Source organism: Malaclemys terrapin, chromosome 12, assembly GCF_027887155.1.
Source record: "Malaclemys terrapin pileata isolate rMalTer1 chromosome 12, rMalTer1.hap1, whole genome shotgun sequence".
Classification (NCBI taxonomy): Eukaryota; Metazoa; Chordata; order Testudines; family Emydidae; genus Malaclemys; species Malaclemys terrapin.
In genome coordinates, this window is record NC_071516.1 from 46,771,572 (window position 1) to 46,799,173 (window position 27,602).

Below are 27,602 nucleotides of genomic sequence, written 5' to 3' on the forward strand. Positions count from 1 at the left end.
CACATGGGGCGGGTCAACCACACTATGGTGACTCATTTCATCCTCTTAGGGATCCCCAACACCGACGGCCTCCAGACCATCCTCTTCGTCACCTTCTTAGCCTTCTACCTCTGCACCCTGCTGGGCAACCTGCTCATCTTCTCAGCCATCCTCGCTGACCCCCGCCTGCACACCCCCATGTACTTCTTCCTCTGCAACCTCTCTGTGCTGGACATTGGAATCTCTTCCATCAGCATCCCTAAATTGCTGGCCAACCTCTGGGCTCAGAGCAGGGTCATCTCGCTGGGCGGGTGCATGTCCCAGGTCTTCTTCTGGCACTTCCTGGGCAGTACCGAGTGCCTGCTCTACACCGTCATGGCCTACGACCGGTATGTGGCCATCTGCCACCCGCTGCGCTACCTGCTCGTCATGAACCGGAGGGTGTGCGCCCTCCTGGCCGCTGGCACCTGGATCACCAGCTCCTTCCACGCCACCATCCTCACCAGCCTGACCTTCACGCTGCCCTACTGCGGGTCCAACGTGGTGGAATATTTCTTCTGTGACATCTTCCCGGTGGTCAAGCTGGCCTGTGCGGACACGTATGTCATTGAGACTGTGAGCTTCACCAATATTGGGGTGGTGCCCATGACCTGCTTCCTTCTCATCCTCACCTCCTATGTCAGGATCATCTACTCTGTCCTGAAGATGAACTCAGCCGAAGGGCGGCGCAAAGCAGCCTCCACTTGCACCTCGCATCTAGTGGTGGTGACGCTGTTCTTCGGGCCCTGTGCCCTGGTCTACACACAGCCCCAGCTAAGCAAAGTGCTGGTGACCCCTGTGCACATATTCGGCAACGTGGTCACGCCCATGCTGAACCCGGCCATCTACACGCTGAGGAACAAGGAGGTGAAAGCGGCTCTGAGAAAACTGAGAGGGGGTCAAACACTGCTTGATGCAGTGAGGCAGCTGTAGGAGTAGCATTTGGGTCTGCATAGAAATACATCGACAAACACACCTGTATGGTTGCTCCGTGGCTCTTGTGAACCGCTGTCTCTCCCCATCCCCACACAGTCCCTATCTATCTATGTGGATCTCTACAAGTCATAGAAATGCTCCTAAAAATACCGAGCTGTCTTTGACATATTGTAAGGCTGATATTTTCAAAGCTACTTGAGGGACAGGCACACTCAGCCTGCATCAAAATTGATAGGAACTGGAGACCCAAACCTTGTAGAGGATTTTGAAAATCTCAGCCTTATTACCCAGCTCTACATAGCTCGAACTCTTTAACCCTATCATTATAAGGCGGTTTTTCTAATCCTTCACTTATTCTCATACGTCTTCTCTGATTCCTCTCCAATTTATCAGCACCCGTCTGGAATTGTGAACACCAGAACTGGACACAACGTATTCTACCAGTGTTCACACCAGTGCCAAACAGGGAGGTATGCTCGTACTCGAGATTCCTCCTTTATGCATCCCAGGGTCGCATTAGCTCTTCTGGCCCGAGCGTCACACTGGGAGCTCATGTTCAGCTGATTCTCCACCACGACCCCAAATGTTTTTCAGAGTCACAGCTCCCCAGGAGATAGTCCCCTGTGCTATAAGCACAACCCTGATTTTTGTTTTCTAGATGTACGTGCATATGTTCAGCTGCATTGAAATGCACATTGTTTGCTTGCGCCCCCTTACCCAGCGATCCTGATCCCGACTGGGGAGGAGGTCAGAGGAGCTATTCCAGGGTTGGGGTTCGGAGGGAGGTCAGTGGAGTTTTCCCAGGGTGAGGGAGGAGGACACTGGTGCTAGCCTAGGGTTAGCGTTAGGGTCGGGGAAAAGGCCAAAGGAATTCTGCTCGGATTGAGGCAGGGCAGCTGGGTGACGTTAGGGTTCAGGTGACGCGTGAAGTCAATCAAGTTACCCAGGGTTTGGGTGAGGCAGGAAGTGAATACATTTATGGCTGGGTTTCTGTGGGCTAGGTAGGAAGTGAGGCGAATGACGTCATCTCTTTGGGGCTCAGTTCCCCAACTGAGAGACTGTGGTAAAAATTATTCTTTTCTCCCCCCTGTTTCTGTTGTAACTTCTTCGGGGCAGGGGCTGTCTCTCGCTGTGTGTCAGTGCAGCACCCCTTGCACCTGGGCCTCCAGGCCTCACATACAACAGAAACAATAATGTACTGATCAGAATTATCACTGACTCCTCGGACGTGGGTTTTAGCCTTGTGTCCTTGACATGGAAAAAAATAAAAAAAGTGACAGGAACTTGGGGCAGATACCGTGAGCCAGGCCCCTGGTCCTGAGTGACCGTGGAGCGAGAAGCAGGGAGAGTAGGCAGCTATAGTATTTGTAACTGAGAGCTGTATCAATTCATCACACCTACATTTAAAGAGCCCATGGGAATTATTTGCCGACCATTATCTTGTGACTAAGACAAAGACCTGGGACACAGGAGATCTGGGTTCCTGTACAGGCTCTGTAGAAGACTCCCTATTTGCTCTTGAATAACACTAAATCGCATTGTGCCTCAGTTTCCCCACCTGTTATATACAAGGATAATTAAATCCTTTGTCACTCTCAGCTATTAAATGTGTATCACATTCAGGCTGGGCCTGTGTCTCTGTATCTGTGCTGGGTGTAGCACAAAGAGGCCCATGTCTCAGTCCCAGACTGTACGTTCCACCATAATACCCATGATAACAATAGGGATAATACAAATTAAAATAGTCAAATGCAGTTCCAGCTCCGGTGTGTGTGGTAATGACACACAGAACTCAGCTGATGTAAACCAAGAATAACTTGTGAGCCTGGTACCAGTGCAGTGAGAAGGCCCAGCCTGGGGACTCATTAGAAATGTCAATATTTTAATTAATCCCAACGGCCATTGCACCCCGTGGGATGGTCTGACTGGGCTGGGGATAACATAGCTACAGAGATTAATTATACCGTCTGCTTCTGCCCCCTCGTCCTGGCTCCCAAGTAAGACACTCACCAGAGAAGAGCGGGAAATGATAGCGATTAGCGGAATTGCAAGAGGCCTTATTACAACTGCGGTGCTGGGACACCACAAATGGATCGATGAGATCACTGCTGGAGCCCCCCCAATCTAGCCCTGTCTCTCTCACATCCCTCTCTGTGTGGTGTCGATGGATTTGTCTACACTATAGAGCTTCCCAGCGATGTCGCTAACCACCGCCAACCCCTTAGTGTAGACGCACAGTAGAGGTGCAAGATGAGACTTCTGTCAATTCCACTTACCTGGCTAGTGAAGGAGCAGCTTTCGCTCACTTAAATCAGCTGCAATCATCTAAAGACCCTTTCTCCTGACCCCTGATTGTGCAAAGGGGTGGGTAAGAGAACACGCGTGAGGCCCAGAAAGACGCTGAGCGACGTTCATCCCGATGTAGAGAGGAGGGTGTATTGGCTAATGCTTGGACTGGAACCCAGGAAATCTGAACTAGATGCCCAGCTCTTCCACACACTCCCTTTGTGACCTTACACAACTCGATCAGATCGAGAATTTCAAAAAGCCAGCAGGAATTAAGTGTCCAATGCCCACTGCACTTGAATGAGTTTTGGGATCCTGGCTCCTTTGACAATCAAACCCTGAAATTCTCTGTGCCTCAGTTCCCCTTGTAAAATGGGGCTGGTAATTCTTACTGTGTTTGGTTTATTCAGATGTTGAACTCTGAATGGCTGAGCCTGTCTGAGTTTGTGTCTGAGCGGCACCCAGAACAACAGTGCCAGGCTCTTCACGGAGCTGGGGGGGCTGCTATACTGTGAAAAGTGATGAGAAGTGGTGCGCAGGACGTATGCTGCCCTCTGTCCGCACAGCGGTGAATTTCACCCTCACACATAACCACACAGGGGCACAGAGACACCGAGAAGGGGCAGGGGGACAGCAGGGAACACAAACCAAGGACAAAGCTCTGTTGGCTTCAGAGGCCTCCAGCTGCACCTCTGGCCAAGGTTACTCCTATTTCACACCCCTGGGGGGAATTCTCTGGCGTGTGTCACACGGCAGGAGAGCCTAGACCAGCATGAACGTCCCCTCCCCCCTTACAATGTCGGGGTCAGATTCTCAGCTGGTAGAAATCTACACAGCTCCTTTGATCCCAGTGGAGTTACTCCTGATTTACACCAGAGCGCGCGGCTGAGAGGGGAAACAGCCCCAGGGAATCCAATGGAGTCCCCCAGGAGTCAGGTCAGGGGGAGCGAGAGCAGAATCCGGACCCCGGTGGAGCGGGGGATCTGGCTCTTTCAGTTCAATGGCGCTACAGTTATTGATGCCGGCGGAGGACCTGGTCCCGGGGGTCTATGAGCGTTATGGACAATGATGCAGAATCTCCGTTAATTGGCGACTCTGCCGAGGTCTCAGCCTGGGAGCCTGGCGGGATTCAGGGCCCTGGTCCCGATGGGCCCAAAGGGGATTTAAAGACCATGGAGAGCCGTAAGGAGGCTGGAAGCTGTGAGAAAGCCGTGGGGCTTGGCAGCAGTGTGGGGGATACGCTGTGGCAGCCCTCGCTAGCTTCGGAGCGGATTAGGTCTCCGGGTTGGATACCAAGAGCCCAGGCTGTGCACCTCTCCTGGGCGATGGGCCGTTTGGGATAAGGAAGCTGGGTGGTGCTACAGAGGAGTCACGGCCGGGGACAGAAAGGAAGAATTCCAGCCAGCTGGAGCGGCCCCTCCCAATGCAGCCAGTGTAAGACTCCTGCTTCGGTAAAGTCCTTCTCGCTCTGTCCCTCAGTCTCTGCCTGTCTCTGAATCTGCCAGTCTCTGTCTCGCGCCGAGGAAGATGTCAGCCCAATATTTTCTTTAGAGAGAAATCGATCCAGCCATCCGTCCATCCTTCTCTGTGTGCCTGCCTGCCAGTCTGTCTGTCTGTCTGTATCTATCCTTTATCTCCCTCTCTCCATGTGTTACAGCCCCAACCTGCCAGCGTCTCCCCTTCAGCCCAGCCTCTCCTGCACGGGGAAAACTCCCCGGCCAAATGCAAACAGACACTTCGTTATTGTCCTTCAAATCTCACCTTAAAAATCCCTCTGGCAGGTTATCCCCAGAGCCCAGCCTGCTGATCACGGCCGAGCAGATGACAAACTGTGGCCAGGGGCGCTGGAACCATTTGTGTATTGGGGGTGCTGAGAGCCATTGAACCAAACTGTGAACGCTGGAAATGATGGAAACGACGTCAAGGGAGAGGATGAGGTAGCCCCCCGACCTGTGGCTATTCTTCATCTCCTTTCTCTTTCCTTCTCTTTCTATCCCCAATTAACCCCTCTATAATTCACAACATTCACAAAGCTGGGGCAATTCTTCCCCCCATTCAATTGTTTGTATGTTCCATCCTTGTCCTCTTCCTTAATACAAACATGGAGCAATTATAACAACAATTATGCAATTATAACAACAAAACCCTACCAAAACAAAGCTCTGCACTGCACAAACGGTCATCTCTCTGCAGAGAGCCTGAGAGAGAGAACGAACCACACATGAGAAATGTTAGCCACAAATGAGAGGCTCTAAGGTACTGTGGTGATAAGGGTGGGGAAAGGGCCTAGATAGAATAGAATTGAAGCAGTTGGAATAGGACAGGAGAGAAGAGAAGAAACTGGAACAGAATAGAATAGAATAGAATAGAATTGATGTCCCCTTTTTTGTCTCTGGACTGTAGGATCTTCAAGACAGACATTTTCTCTCCCTACATTCAGTGCCAGCCCAGTGAGGCCCTGTCCCCAATTGGCATAACAGTGATAGAAATTTAGCCCGCTCCTAGTGACAGAGAGTCGTGGGGGCAGCGGAAGGAAGGGTGAGCATTGCAGATATAGGATGACAGGTCTTTTCGTTTCAGTAACTCATTGGCATTATTTCTCTCCCCTACCCCAGGAATGAGTCCCACATGGGGCTGGTCAACCACACTCTGGTGACTCATTTCATCCTCTTAGGGATCCCCAACACCGACGGCCTCCAGACCATCCTCTTCGTCACCTTCTTAGCCTTCTACCTCTGCACCCTGCTGGGCAACCTGCTCATCTTCTCAGCCATCCTCGCTGACCGCCGCCTGCACACCCCCATGTACTTCTTCCTCTGCAACCTCTCCGTGCTGGACATTGGAATCTCTTCCATCAGCATCCCTAAATTGCTGGCCAACCTCTGGGCTCAGAGCAGGGTCATCTCGCTGGGCAGGTGCATGTCTCAGGTCTTCTTCTGGCACTTCCTGTGCAGCACCGAGTGCCTGCTCTACACCGTCATGGCCTACGACCGGTACGTGGCCATCTGCCACCCGCTGCGCTACCTGCTCATCATGAACTGGAGGGTGTGCGCCCTCCTGGCCGCCGGCACCTGGATCACCAGCTCCTTCCACGCCACCATCCTCACCAGCCTGACCTTCACGCTGCCCTACTGCGGGTCCAACGTGGTGGACTATTTCTTCTGTGACATCTTCCCAGTGGTCAAGCTGGCCTGTGCGGACACGTACGTCATCGAGACTGTGAGCTTCACCAATATTGGGGTGGTTCCCATGACCTGCTTCCTCCTCATCCTCGCGTCCTACATCTGCATAGTCTACTCCGTCCTGAAGATAAACTCAGTCGAAGGGCGGCATAAAGCAGCCTCCACTTGCGGCTCACATCTGGCTGTGGTGACGCTGTTCTTTGGGCCCTGTGCCCTGGTCTACATGCAGCCCCAGCTGAGCAATGTGCTGGTGACCCCTGTGCAGATCTTTGGCAACGTGGTCACGCCCATGCTGAACCCGGCCATCTATACGCTGAGGAACAAGGAGGTGAAAGCGGCTCTGAGAAAACTGAGAGGGGGGGTCCAACGCCTGCACGTTGATGCAGTGAGGCAGCTGCAGGAGTAGCATTTGGGTCTGCATAGAAATACATCGACAAACACACCTGTATGGCTGCTCCGTGGCTCTTGTGAACCTCTGTCTCTCCCCATCCCCACACCGTCCCTATCTTTCTATGTGGATCTCTACAAGTCATAGAAATGCTCCTAAAAATACCGAGCTGTCTGACAAGCTGTAAGGCTGATCTTTTCAACGCTGCCTGAGAGAGGCACACTCAGTCTGCATTAAAATTAATAGGAAGTGGAGACCCAAACATTGTAGAGGATTTTGAAAATCTCAGCAGTATTACACAGATCTACATAGCTTGAACTCTTTAACCCTATCATTATAAGGCAGGTTTTCTAATCCTTCAGTTATTCTCATGGGTCTTCTCTGCATCTTCTCCACTTTTTCCGCCACCGTCTGGAATTGTGAACACCAGAACTGGACACAACGTATTCTACCAGTGTTCACACCAGTGCCAAACAGGGAGGTAAAATCACCTCTATGCTCGTACTCGAGATTCCTCCTTTATGCATCCCAGGGTGGCATTAGCTCTTCTGGCCTCAGCGTCGCACTGGGAGATCACGTTCAGCTGATTCTCCACCTTGACCCCCAAATACTTTTCAGAGTCACGGCTCCCCAGGAGAGAGACCCCAGTTCTATAAGCACAACCCTGATTCTTGTTTTCTAGATGTACGTGTGTATGTTCAGCTGCACTGAAATGCACATTGTTTGCTTGCACCCCCTTACCCAGTGATCCTGATCCCGACTGGGGAGGAGGTCGGAGGAGCTATTCCAGGGTTGGGGTTCGGAGGGACGTCAGTGCAGTTTTCCCAGGCTGAGGGAGGAGGACACAGGTGTTATCCTAGGGTTAGCGTTAGGGAAAAGGTCAAAGGAATTCTGCTCAGTTTGAGGTTGGGCAGCTGGGTGACGTTAGGGTTCAAGTGACGCATTCAGTCAATGAAGTTACCCAGGGTCTGGGTGAGGCAGGAAGTGAATACATTTATGGCTGGGTTTATGAGGACTAGGTAGGAAGTGAGGCGAATGACGTCATCTCTTTGGGGCTCAGTTCTCCACCTGAGACACTGTGGTAAAAATGATTTCTTTCTCCCCCCATTTCTGTTGTAAGCTCTTCAGGGCAGTTGCTGTCTCTCACTGTGTGTCAGTGCAGCACCCCTTGCACCTGGGCCTCCAGGCCTCCCATAAAACAGAAACAATAACGTAATGTTCAGAATTATCACTGACTCCTCGGACGTGGGTTTTAACCTTGTGCCCTTAAATGAAAATATAATAAATAAAAAAAGCAAAAGGAACCTGGGGTAGATTCCACGAGCCAGCCCCTGACCCTTCTCCCTGCAGAACAGCGCATGCAAGTCTGACATCTACTCCTGGGGAAATACTGTGTCAAAACGTTAAAAATTCCCACACAATATTTTAAAAATCTGCAAAAATCTGCATATTTTATTTGTCAAAATAGCATAATATAATCACTCCCGTTTCAATTATTTTGGTAATTTATTTCAAAATACCTATCAACAAGTATGTCAGCAAATAGACAACAGCAAAAAATATTCCCCCAGGAGTTGAGAGTTAAAGAAACCCCTAGAACGGTAATCAGCAAACTTTCAGAAGTGGTGTGCCGAGGCTTCATTTATTCACTCTAATTTAAGGTTTTGCGTGCTGGTAATACATTTTAATGTTTTAGAAGGTCTCTCTCTATAAATCTATAATATATAACTAAACTATTGTTGTATGTAAAGTAAACAAGGTTTTTAAAATGTTTAAGAAGCTTCATTTAAAATTAAATTAAAATGCTGATCTTATCAGTTTAGCGCAGCGGTTCTTAACCTGGGGTGCATGCAACCTCTGGGGGTGCGAGACATGCGAGACTTTTTTAGAAGGTAAATCATCGAAAACACAAATTAAGCCCAAGCACCTAAGTACAACTACTTTGTTTCATCAAACCTGTGTATTTATTAACATTATATATGTTTTAACCATTACTGTAATATACAAACAAAGTTTTTAAGTTTTCAAGTTTTTAAGGTAATTGTAGTGTAATTTTTGATAAGGGCTGCAGAGCTCTGGGACCAGGCCAGGAGCAGAGCCTGGTCTGGCTGCTGGTACCCCAGACTGGCAGGAGGGCTGAGCAGGGCTGGAGGCCCGGACCCCGGCTGGCAGGGGGCCGGGCAGCTGGAACCCCAGACCAGCAGCGAGGTGAGCGGGGCTGGCGGCTGGAACCCCAGACCGGCAGCGGGCTGAGTGGGGCTGGTGGCCGGGACCCCAGCTGGCAGCAGCGTGCCAGTAAACATCAGCTCGCGTGCCACCTTTGGCATGCATGCCGCAGGTTGCCAACCCCTGCCCTAGAACAACCCAGTTCCAGGTGAAGAGTGTTGGAGGGGGCGGTATGGAGGCCCCAGAGCCCAGTCACCTGCACTCTCATCCCGCCAAGCCCAGCCAAGGGGCACCCCCCGACACAGGAACCAGCACCCCCTCCCCCCAGGACCCAGCCACGGGGCACCCCCCAGCACAGGCACCAGCACTCCCCTCCCCCCAGAACCTGGCCATGGGGCACCCCCCAGACCAGACACCAGCACTCCCCTCCCCCCAGAGCCCAGCCACGGGGTACCCCTTAGCTCAGCCACCAACATCCCCCTCCCCTCAGGACCCAGCCATGGAACATCCTCTAGCCCAGACACTAGCACTCCCCTCCCCCCAGAACCCGGCCATGGAGCACCCCCCAGCACAGGCACCAGCACTCCCCTGCCCACAGGACCCAGCCATGAGGCACCCCCGGCCCAGACACCAACATCCCCCTCCCCCCAGAGCCCAGCCATGGGGCACCCCCCGGCACAGGAACCAGCACCCCCTCCCCAGGACCCAGCCACAGGGCACCCCCCAGCACAGACACCAGCACTCCCCTCCCCCCAGAACCCGGCCATGGGGCACCCCCCAGACCAGACACCACCACCCCCCAGGACCCAGCCATGGGGCACCCCCCAGCACAGGCACCAGCACTCCCCTCCCCCCAGAACCTGGCCATGGGGCACCCCCCAGACCAGACACCAGCACTCCCCTCCCCCCGGAACCCAGCCATGGGGCACCCCCCAGCACAGGAACCAGCACCCCCTCCCCCCAGAGCCCACCCATGGGGCACCCCCAGCTCAGCCACCAACATCCCCCTCCCCCCAGGACCCAGCCACGGGGCACCCCGCAGCTCAGACACCAGCAGCCCCCTCCCCCCAGGACCCAGCCATGGGGCACTCCCCAGCACAGGCACCAGCACCCCCCTCCCCCCAGAGCCCAGCCAAGGGGCACCCCCCCGGCCCAGACACCAGCCCCCCCAGAGCCTTTACTACCCCCAGGCTCTTTACTGTCCTGCCCGGGGACATGGTGCGGTGCAGCCCTTCCTCACCCTTTGCTAGCGATGGGTCTCCCGGGCGCTCTCCTGCCCCAGGACAATGGGGATCAAGCAGAGCGAGCAGCGTCCGGCCCAGCCAGCCTGGGCGCTCCACTCACTGCGAGCTGGGCTCCACACAGTCCATTGGTCCCTAGTTGCACCAGGCAGCTCTGCCGCCCCGATTCTGTGGGGGAAACTGGGAATTCTGCGAAATTCTGCATCGTGCAGTGGTGCAGAATCCCCCCAGGAGTAAACATGCCAGCACTAGAAACAGTCCTGACACCGAGGGAAGACCCCCCCCCACTGAGCTGCCTGCACCACTCCCTGCACCGCAGCGTCCCCTTTGCAGTGCTGGGTTCATCCTGAATTTTCTCTGTGGTTTCTTTGCATTTGTCCAGGGAATCAATTTACAAAGAGCCTCAAATCCAGACTCTGGTGAGACTGAGAGAAGAAAACCTGGAATGGAAGATCAGGGCACAAGTTGCGCACATTGATTTGAAAAACTGAAATAGATTCTGCTGGACAATGGGGAAGCTCCATTGACCGCCAAACTATGGGTATTGGGCGTCCGTAGAGGGAGAAGCCGGGAGAGCAGGCGGCTATAGTATTTGTAACTGAGAACTGTATCAATTCATCACACCTACATTTAAAGAGCTCATGGGAATTATTTGCAAACCATTACCTTGTGGCTAAGACAAAGACCTGGGACACAGGAGATCTGGGTTCAAGTACAGGCTCTGTAGAAGACTCAATATTTGCCTTTGAGTAACTCATTAAATTGCTTCGTCCCTCAGTTTCCCCACCTGTTATATACACGGATAATTAAATCCTTTGTCACTCTCAGCTATTAAATGTGTATCACATTCAGGCTGGGCCTGTGTCTCTGTATCTGTGCTGGGTGTAGCACAAAGGGGCCCATGTCTCAGTCCCAGACTGTATGTTCCACCATAATACCCATGATAATAATAGGGATAATACAAATTAAAATAGTCAAATGCAGTTCCAACTCCGGTGTCCGTGGCAATGACACACGGAACTCAGCTGATGGAAACCAAGAATAACTTCTGAGCCTGGTACCAGCGCAGTGAGAAGGCCCAGCCTGGGGACTCATTAAAAATGTCAACATTTTAATTAACCCCAATGGCCATTGCACCCTGTGGGATGGTCCTACTAGGCTGGGGATAACACAGCTACAGAGATTAATTACACCGTCTGCTTCTGCCCCCTTGTCCTGGCTCCCAAGTGAGACACCCCTCAGAGCAGAGCGGGAAATGATAGCGATTAGCGGAATCGCAAGGGGCCTCATTACAACTGCGGTGCTGGGACACCACAAATGGATCGATGAGATCACTGCTGGAGCGCCCCCAATCTAGCTCTGTCTCTCTTACATCCCTCTCTGTGTGGTGTCGATGGATTTGTCTACACTATAGAGCTTCCCAGCAATGTCGCTAACCACCGCCAACCCCTTAGTGTAGACGCACACTAGAGGTGCAAGATGAAACTTGTGTCTATTCCACTTACCAGGCTAGTGAAGGAGCAGCTTTCATTCAGTTAAATCAGCCGTAATCCTCTAAAGACCCTTTCTCCTGACCCCTGATTGTGCAAAAGGGTGGGCAAGAGAACACGCGAGAGGCCCAGAAAGACGCAGCATGACGTTCATCCCAATGACAAGAGGAGGGATGGCGTTGATAACCCTTCCTTGGGTTTAGAGAGACAGAGCGAGACAGAACCTGCTTTTCAGTGTCTGTGTTTGAGTGGCACCCAGAACAACGGTACCAGGATCTGGTTGGATTTGGGGGTGGGGGAAGAGTGTGGGACTATATTGCCAAAAATGACTCAATGCTCTTTTTGGAGTCTCTTCTGTATGGCGAAAAGTGATGAGAGGTGGTGTGCAGGATGTATGCTGCCCTCTGTCTGCGCAGCGGTGATTTTCACCCTCACACGTAACCACACAAGGGCACAGAGACACAGAGAAGGGGCAGGGGGACAGCAGGGGACACAAACCAAGGACAAAGCTCTGTTGGCTTCAGAGGCCTCCAGCTGCACCTCTGGCCCAGGTTACTCCGTTTTCACACCCCTGGGGGGAATTCTCTGGCGTTGTCACACGGCAGGAGAGCCTAGACCAGCATGAACGTCCCCTCCCCCCTTACAATGTCGGGGTCAGATTCTCAGCTGGTAGAAATCTACACAGCTCCTTTGATCCCAGTGGAGTTACTCCTGATTTACACCAGAGTGCGCGGCTGAGAGGGGAAACAGCCCCAGGGAATCCAATGGAGTCCCCCAGGAGTCAGGTCAGGGGGAGCGAGAGCAGAATCCGGACCCCGGTGGAGCGGGGGATCTGGCTCTTTCAGTTTAATGGCACTACAGTTATTGATGCCGGCGGAGGACCTGGTCCCGGAGGTCTATGAGCGTTATGGACAATGATGCAGAATCTCCGTTAATTGGCGACTCTGCCGAGGTCTCAGCCTGGGAGCTTGGCGGGATTCAGGGCCCTGGTCCCGATGGGCCCAAAGGGGATTTAAAGACCATGGAGAGCCGTAAGGAGGCTGGAAGCTGTGAGAAAGCCGTGGGGCTCGGCAGCAGTGTGGGGGATACGCTGTGGCAGCCCTCGCTAGCTTCGGAGCGGATTAGGTCTCCGGGTTGGATACCAAGAGCCCAGGCTGTGCACCTCTCCTGGGCGATGGGCCGTTTGGGATAAGGAAGCTGGATGGTGCTATAGAGGAGTCACGGCCGGGGACAGAAAGAAGAATTCCAGCCAGCTGGAGCGGCCCCTCCCAATGCAGCCAGTGTAAGACTCCTGCTTCGGTAAAGTCCTTCTCGCTCTGTCCCTCAGTCTCTGCCTGTCTCTGAATCTGCCAGTCTCTGTCTCGCGCCGAGGAAGATGTCAGCCCAATATTTTCTTTAGAGAGAAATCGATCGATCCATCCATCCTTCTCTGTGTGCCTGTCTGCCAGTCTGTCTGTCTGTGTGTATCTATCCTTTATCTCCCTCTCTCCATGTGTTACAGCCCCAACCTGCCAGCGTCTCCCCTTCAGCCCAGCCTCTCCTGCACGGGGAAAACTCCCCGACCAAATGCAGACACTTCGTTATTGTCCTTCAAACAGGGGTGGCACAACCCATTAGGCGACATAGGAGGTCACCTAGGGTGCTAGAATTTTGTGGGCGGGCACTGCGGCGGCCGGATCTTCGGCTGCCCCAGTCGTTGTCGGTATTTTGGGGGTGGGACCTTCCGCCGCCTCTGACCGGGGTGGCATTTTGGGGTGGGACCTTCCGGAGCCTAGGGCGGCAGAAAAGCTGGTGGCGCTCCTGCCTTCAAATATCAGCTTAAAAACCCCTCTGGCATATTATCCACGGAGCCCAGCCTGCTGATCACAGCGGAGAAGATGACGAACTGTGGTCAGGGGCGCTGGAACAATTTGTGTCGTGGGGGTGCTGAGAGCCGTTGAACCAATCTGTGAACCCTGGAAATGATGGAAACCACGTCAAGCCAGGGGCTGCGGCCGCCCTCCAACCCCCCGAGTTCCAGCACCTCTGGGTGTGGCTATTCCCCTCGTCCTTTCCTTTTCCTTCTCTCGCTAACCCCAATAAAAAAACCCCAAACAATTCACATGATAAACAAAGCTGGGGCAATTCTTCACCACATTCATTGGTTTGTATGTTCCATCCTCCTCCTCTTCCTTAACAGAAACATGCAGCACTACGTGCTTTTATAAAACCGAAACTCTACCCAAAGAAGGCACTGCACTGCGCTGTGGCCACGTTGGGTGCTGAGAGCCTTTGATCCAAACTGTGAACTCTGGATATGATGGTAACCGTGTCAAGCCAGTGGGTGCATGTCCCAGGTCTTCTTCTACCACTTTCTGGGCAGCACCGAGTGCCTGCTCTGCACCGTCATGGCCTACGACCGGTACGTGGCCATCTGCCACCCGCTGCGCTACCTGCTCATCATGAACTGGAGGGTGTGCGCCCTCCTGGCCGCCGTCACCTGGATCACCAGCTCCTTCCACGCCACCATCCTCACCAGCCTGACCTTCACGCTGCCCTACTGCGGGTCCAACGTGGTGGACTATTTCTTCTGTGACATCTTCCCGGTGGTCAAGCTGGCCTGTGCAGACACGTACATCATCGAGACTGTGACCTTCACCAACACTGGTATGGTGCCCATGACCTGCTTCCTCCTCATCCTCACCTCCTACGTCAGGATCGTCTACTCCATCCTGAAGATAAACTCGGCCGACGGGAGGCGCAAAGCAGCCTCCACTTGTGGCTCACATCTGGCGGTGGTGACGCTGTTCTTCGGGCCCTGTGCCCTGGTCTACACTCAGCCCCAGCTGAGCACAGGGATGGTGACCGCTGTGCAGCTCTTTGGCTATGTGATCACGCCCATGCTGAACCCGGCCATCTACACGCTGAGGAACAAGGAGGTGAAAGCGGCTCTGAGAAAACTGAGAGGGGGTCAAATGCCTCCACGTTGATGTGCAGCAGCTTGCAGGGGTAGCATGTGGGTCTGCATAGAAATACATCGACAAACAGATCTGCATGGCTGCTCTGTGGCTTTTTTGAACCTCTGTCTTTCCCCATCACCATACAACCCCATCTGTCAGGATCTCTACAAATCATGTAAATGTTCCTAAAAATACCTACCTGTCTTTGACATGCAGTAAGGCTGATTTTTCCAAAGCTGCCTAAGGGATAGGCACAATCAGTGTGCACTAAAATTAATAGGAATTTGAGATCCAGATCTTGTAGCTGACTTTGAAAATCTCAGCCTTATTACACAGATCTGCGGAAGGAAGTGCAGCATCTTCTGAATGTGCAAGAGGGAAGGGAAAAAAATTCCCTTCATCTTCTGGCATGAACCCCAGCTCACCAGGCACCTGTCCTAGGTACTTGCCTAAAGTTCCTGGGTGAACAGTTGGACTTTTCAACATGCCCTGAAGATCAACGGATTTGTGATAAAATTTGCAAAAATCACTTAAGTGATTTGGGGACTTAACTCCCATTTTCAAGTGCTGGGGGTATTTAGGAGTCTAATTCTCACTGAATGGCAGTGGGATTCAGGCATCTGCAGACCAGATTTTTTAAGGCATTTAGCCAGTTACTTTCAATGGGAGTTAAGCACCTGACCTATTTAGAAGCCTAATGTGCCTAGTGGGATTTACTAAACCGCTGTAAAGCTAGACAGTAGGCCAGATTTCTAAAGATCTTTAGGCACCAAGTAGGATTTTCAGAAGCTTTTACAAAAGATTTTCTCATTGAAATCAATGAGAGTTAGCTATCTAGTGCCTGATTTTTAAAGGTGTGACAGTTACGGCAATTTCCTGGATAAACTTATTGAATTAAGTTTAATCCCTTTGGGGTCCATCGTATTAAAAATACAATTGTGTATGTGTTATTGTGGATTGAACGTAACTTTCCTAGAGACTGACTAATGTAATCCTGGGGAAATGTTAGGAACTTCTAAGAACTGTTTGGGACAGTATGTGTGAAGGGGGCCAGGACATATTTGGGAAGTCTCTACTGATTACCTAGTCCTAGAAACCCCAGATCAAAAACCCCCATCCTGCATAAAGCATGGACTAAACTTGTCATGACGGAGCTAGTTCTGAACTGAGGCTGTTATAAGCTGGTGACCACAGAAGAGACCCCATTGTGGGGTTTGAAGGACTAATCACCCGACAGAGTCCATGGTGGAGCTGGGGTGATCTCTGGTAAGTTTATTACTGTGCACGTAGACACTTTTATTAACATAAGAACATAAGAACGGCCATACTGGGTCAGACCAAAGATCCATCAAGCCCAGTATCCTGTCTCCCAACAGTGGCCAATGGCAGGTGCCCCAAAGGGAATGAACAGACAGGTTATCATCAAATGATCCATGCCCTGTCACCCAATCCCAGCTTCTGGCAAACAGAGGCTAGGGACACCATTCCTGCCCATCCTGGCTAATAGCCATTGATGGGCCTATCTTCCATGAATCGATCTAGCTCCCTTTTGAACCTCCTTATAGTATTGGCCTTCACAACACCTGCTGGCAAGGAGTTCCAGAGGTTAACAGCACATTGCATGAAAAAATACTTTCTTGTGTTTGTTTTAAACCTGCTACCTATTAATTTAATCTCATTAAACCTGCTACCCTTGTTCTTGTATTATGAGAAGGAGTAAATAACACTTCCTTATTTACTTTCTCTATACCACTCATGATTTTATAGACCTCTATCATATTCCCCCTTAGTCGCCTCTTTTCCAAGCTGAAAAGTCCCAGTCTTATTAATCTCTCCTCATACAGCAGCTGTTCCATACCCCTAAACATTTTTGTTGCCCTTTTCTGAACCTTTTCAAATTCCAATGTATCTTTTTTGAGATGGGGTGACCACATCTGCACACAGTATTCAAGGTGTGGGCGTACCATGGATTTATATAGAGGCAATATATTATTTTCTGTCCTATTATCTATTCCTTTCTTGATGATTCCCAACATTCTGTTCGCTTTTCTGACTGCCGCTGCACATTGACTGGATGATTTCAGAGAACTATCCACAAAGACTCCAAGATCTCTTTCTTGAGTGGTAACAGCTAATTTAGGCCCTATCATTGTATATGTATAGCTAGGATTATGTTTTCCAATATGCATTACTTTGCATTTATCAACATTAAATTTCATCTGCCATTTTGTTGCCCAGTCACCCAGTTTTGTGAGACCCCTTTGTAACTCTTCACTGTCTGCCTGGGTCTTAACTATCTTTAGTAATTTTGTATCATCTGCAAATTTTGCCACCTCACTGTTCACCCTTTTTTCCAGATTGTTTATGAATATGTTGAATAGGACTGGGCCCAGTACTGACCCCTGCGGGACACCACTATTCACCTCTCTCCATTCTGAAAACTGACCATTTATTCCTACCCTTTTTTCCCTATCTTTTAACCAGTTACCAGTCCATGAGAGGACCTTCCCTCTTTTCCCATGGCTGCTTATTTTGCTTAAGAGCCTATTTTAAAATATGTTTTCTCTGTATTTCTTTTACCTTAAAATAAAATACGCTTACTTAGGGAGAACTGTGTGAACTTAAAACGGAGGCAATTACACTGTGCACCACCCCGGGGGGTGGGGGGGGAAAGCAAAGTCGGGCTGCTTAGGCTGGCTGGCTTTTGAGGGAACAATGCAGTGAAAGGAACTGCTCAGCCTGGAAAGGCCCCAGTCAGGAGGGAGAGAGATGTGGGTCGCCACCCAACAGCTAGGGAGCTGGAAGCCCGAGAGAGATGCTCCTGCTGGACCAATAAGGGGAAATACAGGTGCAGTTACTCTAAACTGTGACCAAAAGTTGGGCCTAAACATCACGGTCCATTTGAAAATCCCACTACGTGCCTATCTGCATCTTTAGGTGGCAATATACCTTTGAAAATCTGGCCACGTCCGATTGAATTTCAGTGGGAACTGGGCTCCTGAATGGCTTTTGAAAATGGGACTTACTCTCCTACGTTAATTAGGAGGTTTTGAAAATGTTACTCACTACATAGATAAAGATAGAAAGATAAAAAAGGAAGAAAAAATGCTAATAGATTTAACTGAGGTGAGAATGCTACATTCATCACATACAATGTATTCTGGATTTGTGGTGCTTATGTATTGTGTCTTCTGCACCTGTTGCCTTGAATTTTGAGTAACATGCAATACGCATAGAACCTAAACCTGGGAATAAAATGGGGATTTTTTTCTTCTTTCCTGCCCCCAGCTGTTGTGTCATTGGAACTGGTCATTAAGTTTTCTGTGCTTTTTCTAGTTCTTGAAATTAAAAATAAATCCGAAACCAGTGTCTGGAGACGGCTGGGCCCATTTATGAGATCGACAAAGAACAAGTGAAATCTTAGAGAACAGCGAAAATAGCTGGACTTTAAAGCTGGAATTTCCAAAGAAAGTTAAAAGTCTATGGCAGTTAGACACCAAGCTCTTGTGAGGTGCTTTTGAAATTCCCAATCTAAAGCAAAAGTGTGAGATGAAGTTCACCTGGGTGTGCAGAGGGTCAACTCGCCGGTTCTATACCAACTTCCATCCTAAACCATTTTATACTTGCACAATTAGCCTGACAAACTCATCAGCACACATTATTATTGAGGCCAAGAACGTAGTAGATTTCAAACAAGGATCAGAGATTGATCCGGATAACAAGAACATCTTGAGTTATATAAAAGCCAGTCGTCGTCATCATCATCATCATCATCAAGGATGAGTAGTAAATTTTCCTTTGGAGCTTTTCTTTGGTGGAAAATTGGGTTTTCAATGGACCTGCCCAGGGGTAAACATCAGCATCACCCACTAGATGGGAATATGACTCTCTACTACATCAACCCACAGTGAACTGGGCACCAAGGAAAGTAATACTGCTGGTCCAGAAAGGTGTAGAAATCTCACTACATACAGCTATGTCCATATGCGGCCAGACCCTCTCTGGTATAAACCGACATGGCCCCACTGACTTCAATTTACACCAGCTGGAGACCTGAACCATTGACTCCAGTGGAGCTATGGTGGGTTCACACCAGTTGGAGATCTGAACCATTGACTCCAGTGGAGCTATGGTGGGTTCACACCAGTTGGAGATCTGAACCATTGACTCCAGTGGAGCTATGGTGGGTTCACACCAATTGGAGATCTGAACCATTGACTCCAGTGGAGCTATGGTGGGTTCACACCAGTTGGAGGTCTGAACCATTGACTCCAATGGAGCTGCAGCCAATTTATGCCAGCTGGGGATCTGTCCAATAATGCCTAGTGGTCTGGCTCGATTGTGGTGGGCACTGTGCAGAGTCAGTCCTTGTCCTAAAGAGTTTATAATCTAAACAGCCTTAAGGAAGTGCCCTAGCCCCATTTTACAGATGGGAAACCAAGGCATGCACAGAGCAAGTGACACAGGCTATCTGGAGTCCGACTCCAGTGCCTTCACCTCAGACCCTTCCTTCTTTGGGAATTGCTGGGGGTTATTTTTTGAAGCACTGATGTGCCTACGGGCCCCTTTGTGCTGTGTGCTGCACAGAGATAGAGAGGCCGTATGGGCCCGGAGGACAGGACACAGCAAGTGCATGTGGCATACTGAGGGCGGGGGTGGGGTTTACAAAAATAAGACCATGTGGTGACAGACGTCATTTTATTTTTAGGAGTTGAAGAGCTTTGACAGTTCCAAGGGGTGGGATAATGGGATGTTCGGACCAATGGTCTGATGCTGTTTAGCTGTTCCTGTATCCCTAAAACATGTTAAACACCTCGGATTCTGCCCCGGGACCCCTTCTTAGATGAGCCTGACATTCTGTTCTTTTCCCTTCTCCTTGGATTAGTACATCAGAGCCAGAGTCACGGACCAGGACCCCACTATGCCAGATGTTCAAACATGGGACAAAAACCCAAGCTGCCGATCCCATCACCTCCCATTGTCACATGCAGACCCCATGCAGTGGTTAGAAAACCTATTTCTCTGGCTCCCATAACTGAACTCCTCCTCATTCTCCTCCCAGTCGGTAGTGACTTTAGCCTCACAACCCTGGGTGTTGTGTGGTAGTGAAATGACCCGCATGGGGAAACTGATGCCAAGGGACTTGCCCAAGGTCATACAGGGAAATAGAACCCAGGAGTCCTGACTCCCAGCCCACCCTGCTCTTACCACGAGACACGACTCCCTTCCAAGAAACAGAAATGCAACCCAGTAGTCCGGAGTGCCAATCAGCGCCTCTAGCCATAGGAGCATTGGAACAAATTCCAATAGATCCCAGGAGCCTGGAGTTCAATCGTTAGGCCCACTCCCCTCCAAGAGCCAGGGACAGAACCCAGGAGTCCTGATGTTCATCTCCAAGACCCTCTCTCCTGTCCAGTTCTCAGGCAGCTCCTGCTGGCAGCAGGATAATCATGGCTCAGGCCCTGGCAGTCTCCTGCCCCCCAGTCTCATGAGGGCAGCTTTCATCTCCTTGTTCCTCAGCGTGTAGATGAGGGGGTTGAGGAGCGGGGTCACCGTGGTGTAGAATATACCCACCACCCTGTCCACGGGGTGCTGGGACCCCGGCCTCAGGTAGATGAAGATCAGGGGCACGTAGTAGGTCACCACCACGGTGATATGTGCCACGCAGGTGGAGAAGGCCCGACGCCTGCCCTCAGTGGAGCGGATCCTCAGGATGGCCGAGACAATGTAGACATAGGACGTCAGGATCAGCAGGAAGCAGGTCATGGCCACGAATCCCACGTCGATGAATGTCACCAGCTCGTTGAGCGCTGTGTCCCCGCAGGCCAGCTTCAGCACAGCCGGGATATCGCAGAAGATGTAACCTACCTGGGTGTCCCGGCCATAGGGCAGGCGGAAGGTGAGTGCAGTCTCTATCAGCGAGTGTAGGGAGCCCCCTAGCCAGGTCCCCGCTGCCAGGCACAGGCAGGCTCTGCGGTTCATAATGACGCTGTAGCGCAGTGGCTTGCAGATGGCCAGGAAGCGGTCGTAGGCCATGACCGTGTAGAGGAAGCACTCGGTGCAGCCCAGGAAGTGGAAGAAGAAGAGCTGGGCCACGCAGCCATGGAAGGAGATGGCCCCGCCGCCCGACAGGAAGCCGGCCACCACCTTGGGCACCACCACCGAGGAGACCGTCATGTCCAGGAAGGACAAGTGGCAGAGGAACCAGTACATGGGCTTGTGCAGCCGGCGCTCCCGGGCCACCGCCAGCAGGATGAGCAGGTTCCCGCACAGCGTCAACAGGTAGATGAGGAGGAAGAAGAGGAACAAGGGCACCCGCAGCTCTGGGGGGTATGAGAGCCCCACCAGGATGAAATGGGGGATCTGGGATCTGTTCCCACACTCCATTCACTCCGTTTGTGTCCCTGCCAGTGAACCTGCAGTGTTTATAATTAACAAAGGGCAAAATGGGTGATTTCTGCATGGGCATTCAGAATAACACTCGCGTACGGGGCTCAGAATCAAACCCAGGTGTCCTGGCTCTGCACCTGCTCCAACCCACTGGACCCCACTCTCTTCCCAGATCTGGAGATAGAACTCAGAAGTCCTGACTCCCAGCCTGCTCTGTTTTAACCCATTAGACCCCACTCCTCTCGCAGAGCTGGGGATAGAAGCCCAGAGCAAAATACAGACAAATTCCAATGAGAAACAAAGCACACATGGTTAGCCGCGAGGGTGATTAACCCTCGGAACAAGCTCTCAGGGGAAGTGGCAGATTCTCTGTCTCTCGCTGTCTTCAAGACAAGAGCACTTGCCTCTGTGGAGGATGGCCCTTAGTCAGGCAGGAGTTGCTGGGCTTGGTGCAGGGGTAACTGGGTGAAATTCTATGGCCTTTGGTACCCAGGATCATCCTGGCCTCCTCTAGCCTTAAAATCTCTCTCTGTATGACTCTCTACGGCTGTGCGTGGTACCTGGCCGTGTGCTTGGTGGGATGCTGCAGCCAGCGCTCGAAGCTGCTCTCTCAGCTCTCCCTTTCCCTCGTGAAATCCCTCCGACCAGACACTTCACACAGGAGCTGGGTTCGATTTGAATGTGAAGCCCGCCTCAAACCAGCCGGGACTCAGGGTCTTTGTCCCTACAGAGCATTACCCCAGAGCTGCCCACTGCAGGTTCCTTGCATCTGCCTCCTAAGTAATTGGTACCAGCCACGGCGGAAGACCAGGCTGGAGGGGCCCCAGCACTGATCCGATCAGGCAGTTTCTCTGTTTCTAGCAATCGTTTCTCTGCTCTGTTTAGTTTTCCCTTCAGCTCTGACATGTCCTTTCTCTCTGCAGTTTCTTATAACCTTGCACCTTCTCTCTGTTCTTCCTTGTGCTCTCCTCCCTTCCCCCCTTGTGTATCTCTCTCCTTCGGGATCCCTCATGGCTGGGCCAATATTAAACTGTTGATGTTCGCTGTGTTTTTAAGTACATATAATGATGCCCTCCGACCACCACTGGGAAGCTCCACTGGGCATTATTAGCAGTGTTGTCTGGGCACAGTGAAGAGGGTCTGTGTATTTCATTAGTGAGGAGAGTCTGTGGTCTGGCTAGGGTGGACTGCAGAACGCACCTGGTGCTGACGATGATGGTTACACCAAAGGTCCTGCCAATGCAATGATTCTTATAGAAAACTGCTTATCGAGAACGCTCTGAGCCAGGCCTGAGCCAGGGCTCTGCAAGGGGATGCTGCTTTGCACAGAGTGGAGTGGGTGTCCCTTCCCTTGGTGTGAGTGCCGACCCCAATGTCCCAGCAAAGTTCTAGGGGGTGCTGTGCTGCAGGGAAGGGGTGGGGCCCTGTTCTCTCTGGGTATGTCTGAACAGGGATCAAAAACCTGCAGCTGGCTTGGGTCAACTGACTTGGACTTGCAGGGCTCTGGGGCTAAAAAACCCACCACCAACAAAAACATTCCCTCAGTACATTTCTCAGCTCGGCCCCAGTCCGAGCATCTACACAGCAATATTTACCCCTGCAGCTGACCCAGGCCAGCCACCGGTCTTTTATCCCTGTGTAGACATACCCTCTGAGTCCGTTTTGGACCCAATGTCCCAGCACAGCAGCTGGGGGTGCGATGCTGTAGGGGGTGCTGTCTCCAGAGAGTCAGTGTGAGCCCAGCGCTCATGGCACATTTTGATCCAAGTCGATGTTTTAACCTTCATTTCCTGTCTACACTCTCACTTAGACAGTTAATTACATTCTAGTCCACGACTCACCAAAGTGTCATGGGAGTTAATTCCCTCGTGTCTGTTTACACTGAGCAAATTCACTTTGATTCTTGGCTGCATGTCTATCAGATTATACAATGGTGGGTTAGCTTTCAAAGCAGGGCTACGTGGGAAAACGTTTTTCCATCCCAGGAGAATTTCTGGCATTTTGAAATTTTTCAGATCGAAAAAAGCAAAATCTCCAAAGCGTTTCTTAACCAAAAATCTCTCTCAAAAAAAGTTCACTTTGGGTAAATCAATGTTTCTTATTAATCATTTTTAAGTGTTTTAGTCAATACTGACCTTTCCCCTTTTTTAACAATTCTAAACAAGGCATTGTTTTGACTCAAAACCCCCACAACTTTTTGGGTTGACAACATTGAAACAGGGTGTTTCTACAATCTTGAAGATTTTTATTTGAGTCAGGTGTTTCACTGAGCCCAGCACTGTTTCAGGAGCAGTTCTGGTTTTGCAAAATAGACATTATCCTACCAAAAATCCACAAACAAAACCAACCAACCAACCAACCAACCCCACACCAAACACCAGAAAAAGCCTCACCAGCTCTAAGTCAAAGATTTGTTTTCCTGGCATCTGGCGGAGCTAAGTGCAGAGTTGGCGGAGCGTGAGGAGACTCTGAAGGATACAATTTCTACCTGAGTGCTTGCATTGCCCTGGGTCCCTCGATTTACACCAGTGAATCTCTCCTCCCTCCTGTCAGAGAGGAAAGGGTTAGTCCGTTTCACAGGCTGAGGGCCAGAAAGGTTGTCAGGAATTTTCATAGGGGCCCAACAGACTTAGGTGCCTCCTTTGACCTTTCCAGCATAGGTGACTCACCCAGTGTCTGGGCAGATCTTGAACCCAAATCTCTTGAGCTGCATGTGACCCATAATAAACCATTTACAGAACAACAACTTCCATTGCTCCTATGAAATCCAGGAACTCTGCTATACAGGGCTGCTGGGGGGGCGGGGACCAAGTGGGGCAATTTGTCCCAGGCCCTGGGCCCCACAGGGGCCCCCTGAGAATATATGGTATTGCAACTTTTTTTATGAAAGGGGCACCCAAAATTGTTTTGCCCCAGAACCCCTGAATCCTCTGGGCGGCCCTGCTGCTACATGTTCCAGAGTGCCACATACCAACAGCCTCGCTGCTAACAAGCCATGCACTCACGGAGGCGTGTCTCCTTCACAGAGCACTCCTGTAACACGGCCCAGTGCTATGACTGCACGGGTGTCCCTTGCAGGTGGAAATGTCTCTGTTGTTTCTGAAGGACCCTGGCCCAGAACCTGAGCGGGTGAAAATGGGTAGCTGCACTTCTATTGGATTGCAATGGAGACCTAGAGGTGAAAGGCTCCGTGAACGAGTCTCTGTCCAGTGCTCCCAGTGCTGGACCAGCCTGACAGATCTCATTTATACTGTTAGTGTGTGGTTGCACCTGGAGGCCCAGCTGGGAATGGAGCCCTATTCTTCCAGGGGCTGCACAGACCCAGTAACAGGTCGGGACCACACTGGGTCAGAGACTGCACAAACAGTGACAGCGACTGGAATCCCACTGCACAGACAAACCCAGAGTGACTGTGCTTGGGGACCCCACTGCGCTGGGCACTGTTCAGACCTACAGAGCAACAGAGATCAGGACACCGCACTGCTAGGCACTGCACAGATAAATAGTAACAGAGATCAGGCTTATCACAGGGCCACTCACCACAACGGCACCTCGTCCTGACTGCTCTGGGGATTAGCTCCTTCCAGGCCCAGCACTGAGACCGGGACCCCACTGTGCCAAGCACTACACAGACACACTGTAACTGAGACTGGGACCCCACTGTGCCAAGCACTGCACAGAGACACAGTAACTGAGACCGGGACCTCACTGTGCCAAGCACTGCACAGAGACACAGTAACTGAGACCGGGACCCCGTTGTGCCAAGCACTGCACAGACACACAGTAACAGAGACCGGGACCCCGTTGTGCCAAGCACTGCACAGAGACACAGTAACAGAGACCGGGACCCCGTTGTGCCAAGCACTGCACAGAGACACAACCCATGCAACAAACCTCGATGCCAACTCTGCCCACATATCTACACCAGCAACACCATCACTGGACCTAACCAGATCAGCTACAACATCACCGGCTCATTCACCTGCATGTCCACCAATGTTATATATGCCATCATATGCCAGCAATGCCCCTCTGCTATGTACATTGGCCAAACTGGACAGTCACTGCGCAAGAGGATAAATGGACACAAGTCAGATATCAGGAATGGCAATATACAAAAACCTGTAGGAGAACACTTCAACCTCCCTGGCCACACAATAGCAGATGTAAAGGTAGCCATCTTACAGCAAAAAAACGTCAGGACCAGACTCCAAAGAGAAACTGCTGAGCTCCAGTTCATTTGCAAATTTGACACCATCAGATCAGGATTAAACAAAGACTGTGAATGGCTATCCAACTACAGAAGCGGTTTCTCCTCCCTCGGTGTTCACACCTCAACTGCTAGCAGAGCACCTCACCCTCCCTGATTGAACTAACCTCGTTATCTCCACACTGATTTATACCTGCCTCTGGAGATTTCCATTACTTGCATCTGAAGAAGTGAGGTTCTGACCCACGAAAGCTTATGCTCCCAGTACTTCTGTTAGTCTCAAAGGTGCCACAGGACCCTCTGTTGCTTTTTACAGAGACACAGTAACTGAGACCGGGACCCCACTGTGCCAAGCACTGCACAGAGACACAGTAACTGAGACCGGGACCCCCCTGTGCCAAGCACTGCACAGAGACACAGTAACTGAGACCGGGACCCCACTGTGCCAAGCACTGCACAGAGACACAGTAACTGAGACCGGGACCCCACTGTGCCAAGCACTGCACAGAGACACAGTAACTGAGACCGGGACCCCCCTGTGCCAAGCACTGCACAGAGACACAGTGAGACCGGGACCCCACTGTGCCAAGCACTGCACAGAGACACAGTAACTGAGACCGGGACCCCACTGTGCCAAGCACTGCACAGAGACACAGTAACTGAGACCGGGACCCCACTGTGCCAAGCACTGCACAGAGACACAGTAACTGAGACCGGGACCCCACTGTACCAAGCACTGCACAGAGACACAGTAACTGAGACCGGGACCCCACTGTGCCAAGCACTGCACAGAGACACAGTAACTGAGACCGGGACTCCACTGTGCCAAGCACTGCACAGACACACAGTCACTGAGACCGGGACCCCACTGTGCCAAGCACTGCACAGACACACAGTCACTGAGACCGGGACCCCACTGTGCCAAGCACTGCACAGACACACAGTAACTGAGACCGGGACCCCTCTGTGCCAAGCACTGCACAGACACACAGTAACTGAGACCGGGACCCCTCTGTGCCAAGCACTGCACAGACACACAGTAACTGAGACCGGGACCCCTCTGTGCCAAGCACTGCACAGACACACAGTAACTGAGACCGGGACCCCTCTGTGCCAAGCACTGCACAGACACACAGTAACTGAGACCGGGACCCCTCTGTGCCAAGCACTGCACAGACACACAGTAACTGAGACCGGGACCCCGTTGTGCCAAGCACTGCACAGAGACACAGTAACTGAGACCGGGACCCCACTGTGCCAAGCACTGCACAGAGACACAGTAACTGAGACCGGGACCCCACTGTGTCAAGCACTGCACAGACACACAGTAACTGAGACCGGGACCCCACTGTGCCAAGCACTGCACAGACACACAGTCACTGAGACCGGGACCCCACTGTGCCAAGCACTGCACAGACACACAGTAACTGAGACCGGGACCCCTCTGTGCCAAGCACTGCACAGACACACAGTAACTGAGACCGGGACCCCTCTGTGCCAAGCACTGCACAGACACACAGTAACTGAGACCGGGACCCCTCTGTGCCAAGCACTGCACAGACACACAGTAACTGAGACCGGGACCCCACTGTGCCAAGCACTGCACAGACACACAGTAACTGAGACCGGGACCCCTCTGTGCCAAGCACTGCACAGACACACAGTAACTGAGACCGGGACCCCGTTGTGCCAAGCACTGCACAGACACACAGTAACTGAGACCGGGACCCCACTGTGCCAAGCACTGCACAGAGACACAGTAACTGAGACTGGGACCCCACTGTGTCAAGCACTGCACAGACACACAGTAACTGAGACCGGGACCCCACTGTGCCAAGCACTGCACAGAGACACAGTAACTGAGAGATCCCGAGTGGCCACGGCGCACACGCTGCTTCTCCCTCTCCCTCCCTCCCTCCTAGGCTTGAGAGCCTGCGGGGAGGAGGCAGGGCTGGGGATTTGGGGAAGGGGCGGAGTTGAGGTGGGGCCGGGGGTGGGGTAAGAAAAAAACGGGGGGTGGGGGTGGGGTGGCCAAAATTGATTTTGCTTGGGGCGGCAAAAATCCTAGAGCCGGCCCTGCTGTTCTCTGAGCCTACTGGGCTTTGGTTGGGTGTGTCTGTGCAGCTCTTCTAGGCAGGAACTGAGGACTCAGCAGAGGGCCTGGTACACCCCGTCATGGCTCATTGCTCCCGGAGGCGCCTTTGAATTTCCCAGTGGTCACCCACAGAGCCTACGGCTGAGCTGGGAGTGGAATCCTGGTCTCCTGAGTCACCGCTTGCCCATGATAAACCATTTACAGACTGTAATGGTGAGTCTGATTGGTCCTACAAAGGCCAGGAGCTACACTATGTGTCCT

At 51.7% G+C, this 27,602-nt stretch overlaps 4 protein-coding genes across 4 annotated transcripts; 3 read left to right on the forward strand and 1 right to left on the reverse strand.

Annotated features, from left to right (window-relative positions):
- Positions 1–951, forward strand: LOC128846154 (olfactory receptor 958-like). The gene has a single exon (XM_054045215.1). It carries the CDS (start codon positions 4–6, stop codon positions 949–951), a length of 948 nt encoding a protein of 315 aa, XP_053901190.1. The 5' UTR covers positions 1–3.
- Positions 952–5,865: 4,914 nt separating this feature from the next.
- Positions 5,866–6,828, forward strand: LOC128846155 (olfactory receptor 958-like). The gene has a single exon (XM_054045217.1). The coding sequence runs from the start codon at positions 5,869–5,871 to the stop codon at positions 6,826–6,828; it is 960 nt and encodes a 319-aa protein (XP_053901192.1). The 5' UTR covers positions 5,866–5,868.
- A 5,269-nt stretch (positions 6,829–12,097) lies between these two features.
- LOC128846156 (olfactory receptor 958-like) lies at positions 12,098–14,676 on the forward strand. Its single transcript, XM_054045218.1, has 3 exons — positions 12,098–12,144; positions 12,259–12,308; positions 14,024–14,676. The coding sequence occupies exons 1-3, from the start codon at positions 12,098–12,100 to the stop codon at positions 14,674–14,676; spliced, it is 750 nt and encodes a 249-aa protein (XP_053901193.1).
- A 466-nt stretch (positions 14,677–15,142) lies between these two features.
- LOC128846157 (olfactory receptor 10G6-like) lies at positions 15,143–21,033 on the reverse strand. The gene is made up of 2 exons (XM_054045219.1): positions 20,133–21,033; positions 15,143–15,165 (listed from the first exon to the last, which is right to left on the reverse strand). Exons 1-2 carry the CDS (start codon positions 21,031–21,033, stop codon positions 15,143–15,145), a joined length of 924 nt encoding a protein of 307 aa, XP_053901194.1.
- Positions 21,034–27,602: the final 6,569 nt, after the last annotated feature.

Bases quoted from the DNA above. Each gene is read 5' to 3' on its own strand.
- LOC128846154 (XM_054045215.1), top strand. From the start codon at position 4: ATGGGGCGGGTCAACCACACTATGGTGACTCATTTCATCCTCTTAGGG.
- LOC128846155 (XM_054045217.1), top strand. From the start codon at position 5,869: ATGGGGCTGGTCAACCACACTCTGGTGACTCATTTCATCCTCTTAGGG.
- LOC128846156 (XM_054045218.1), top strand. From the start codon at position 12,098: ATGTATGCTGCCCTCTGTCTGCGCAGCGGTGATTTTCACCCTCACAC. The intron at 12,145-12,258 runs GTAACCACACAA...CCTCTGGCCCAG, and splicing joins GGTGATTTTCACCCTCACAC to GTTACTCCGTTTTCACACCC. The intron at 12,309-14,023 runs GCAGGAGAGCCT...AACCGTGTCAAG, and splicing joins TTCTCTGGCGTTGTCACACG to CCAGTGGGTGCATGTCCCAG.
- LOC128846157 (XM_054045219.1), bottom strand. From the start codon at position 21,033: ATGGAGTGTGGGAACAGATCCCAGATCCCCCATTTCATCCTGGTGGGG. The intron at 15,166-20,132 runs GACTGGGGGGCA...AGTGATTTTTGC, and splicing joins GATGAAAGCTGCCCTCATGA to AAATTTTATCACAAATCCGT.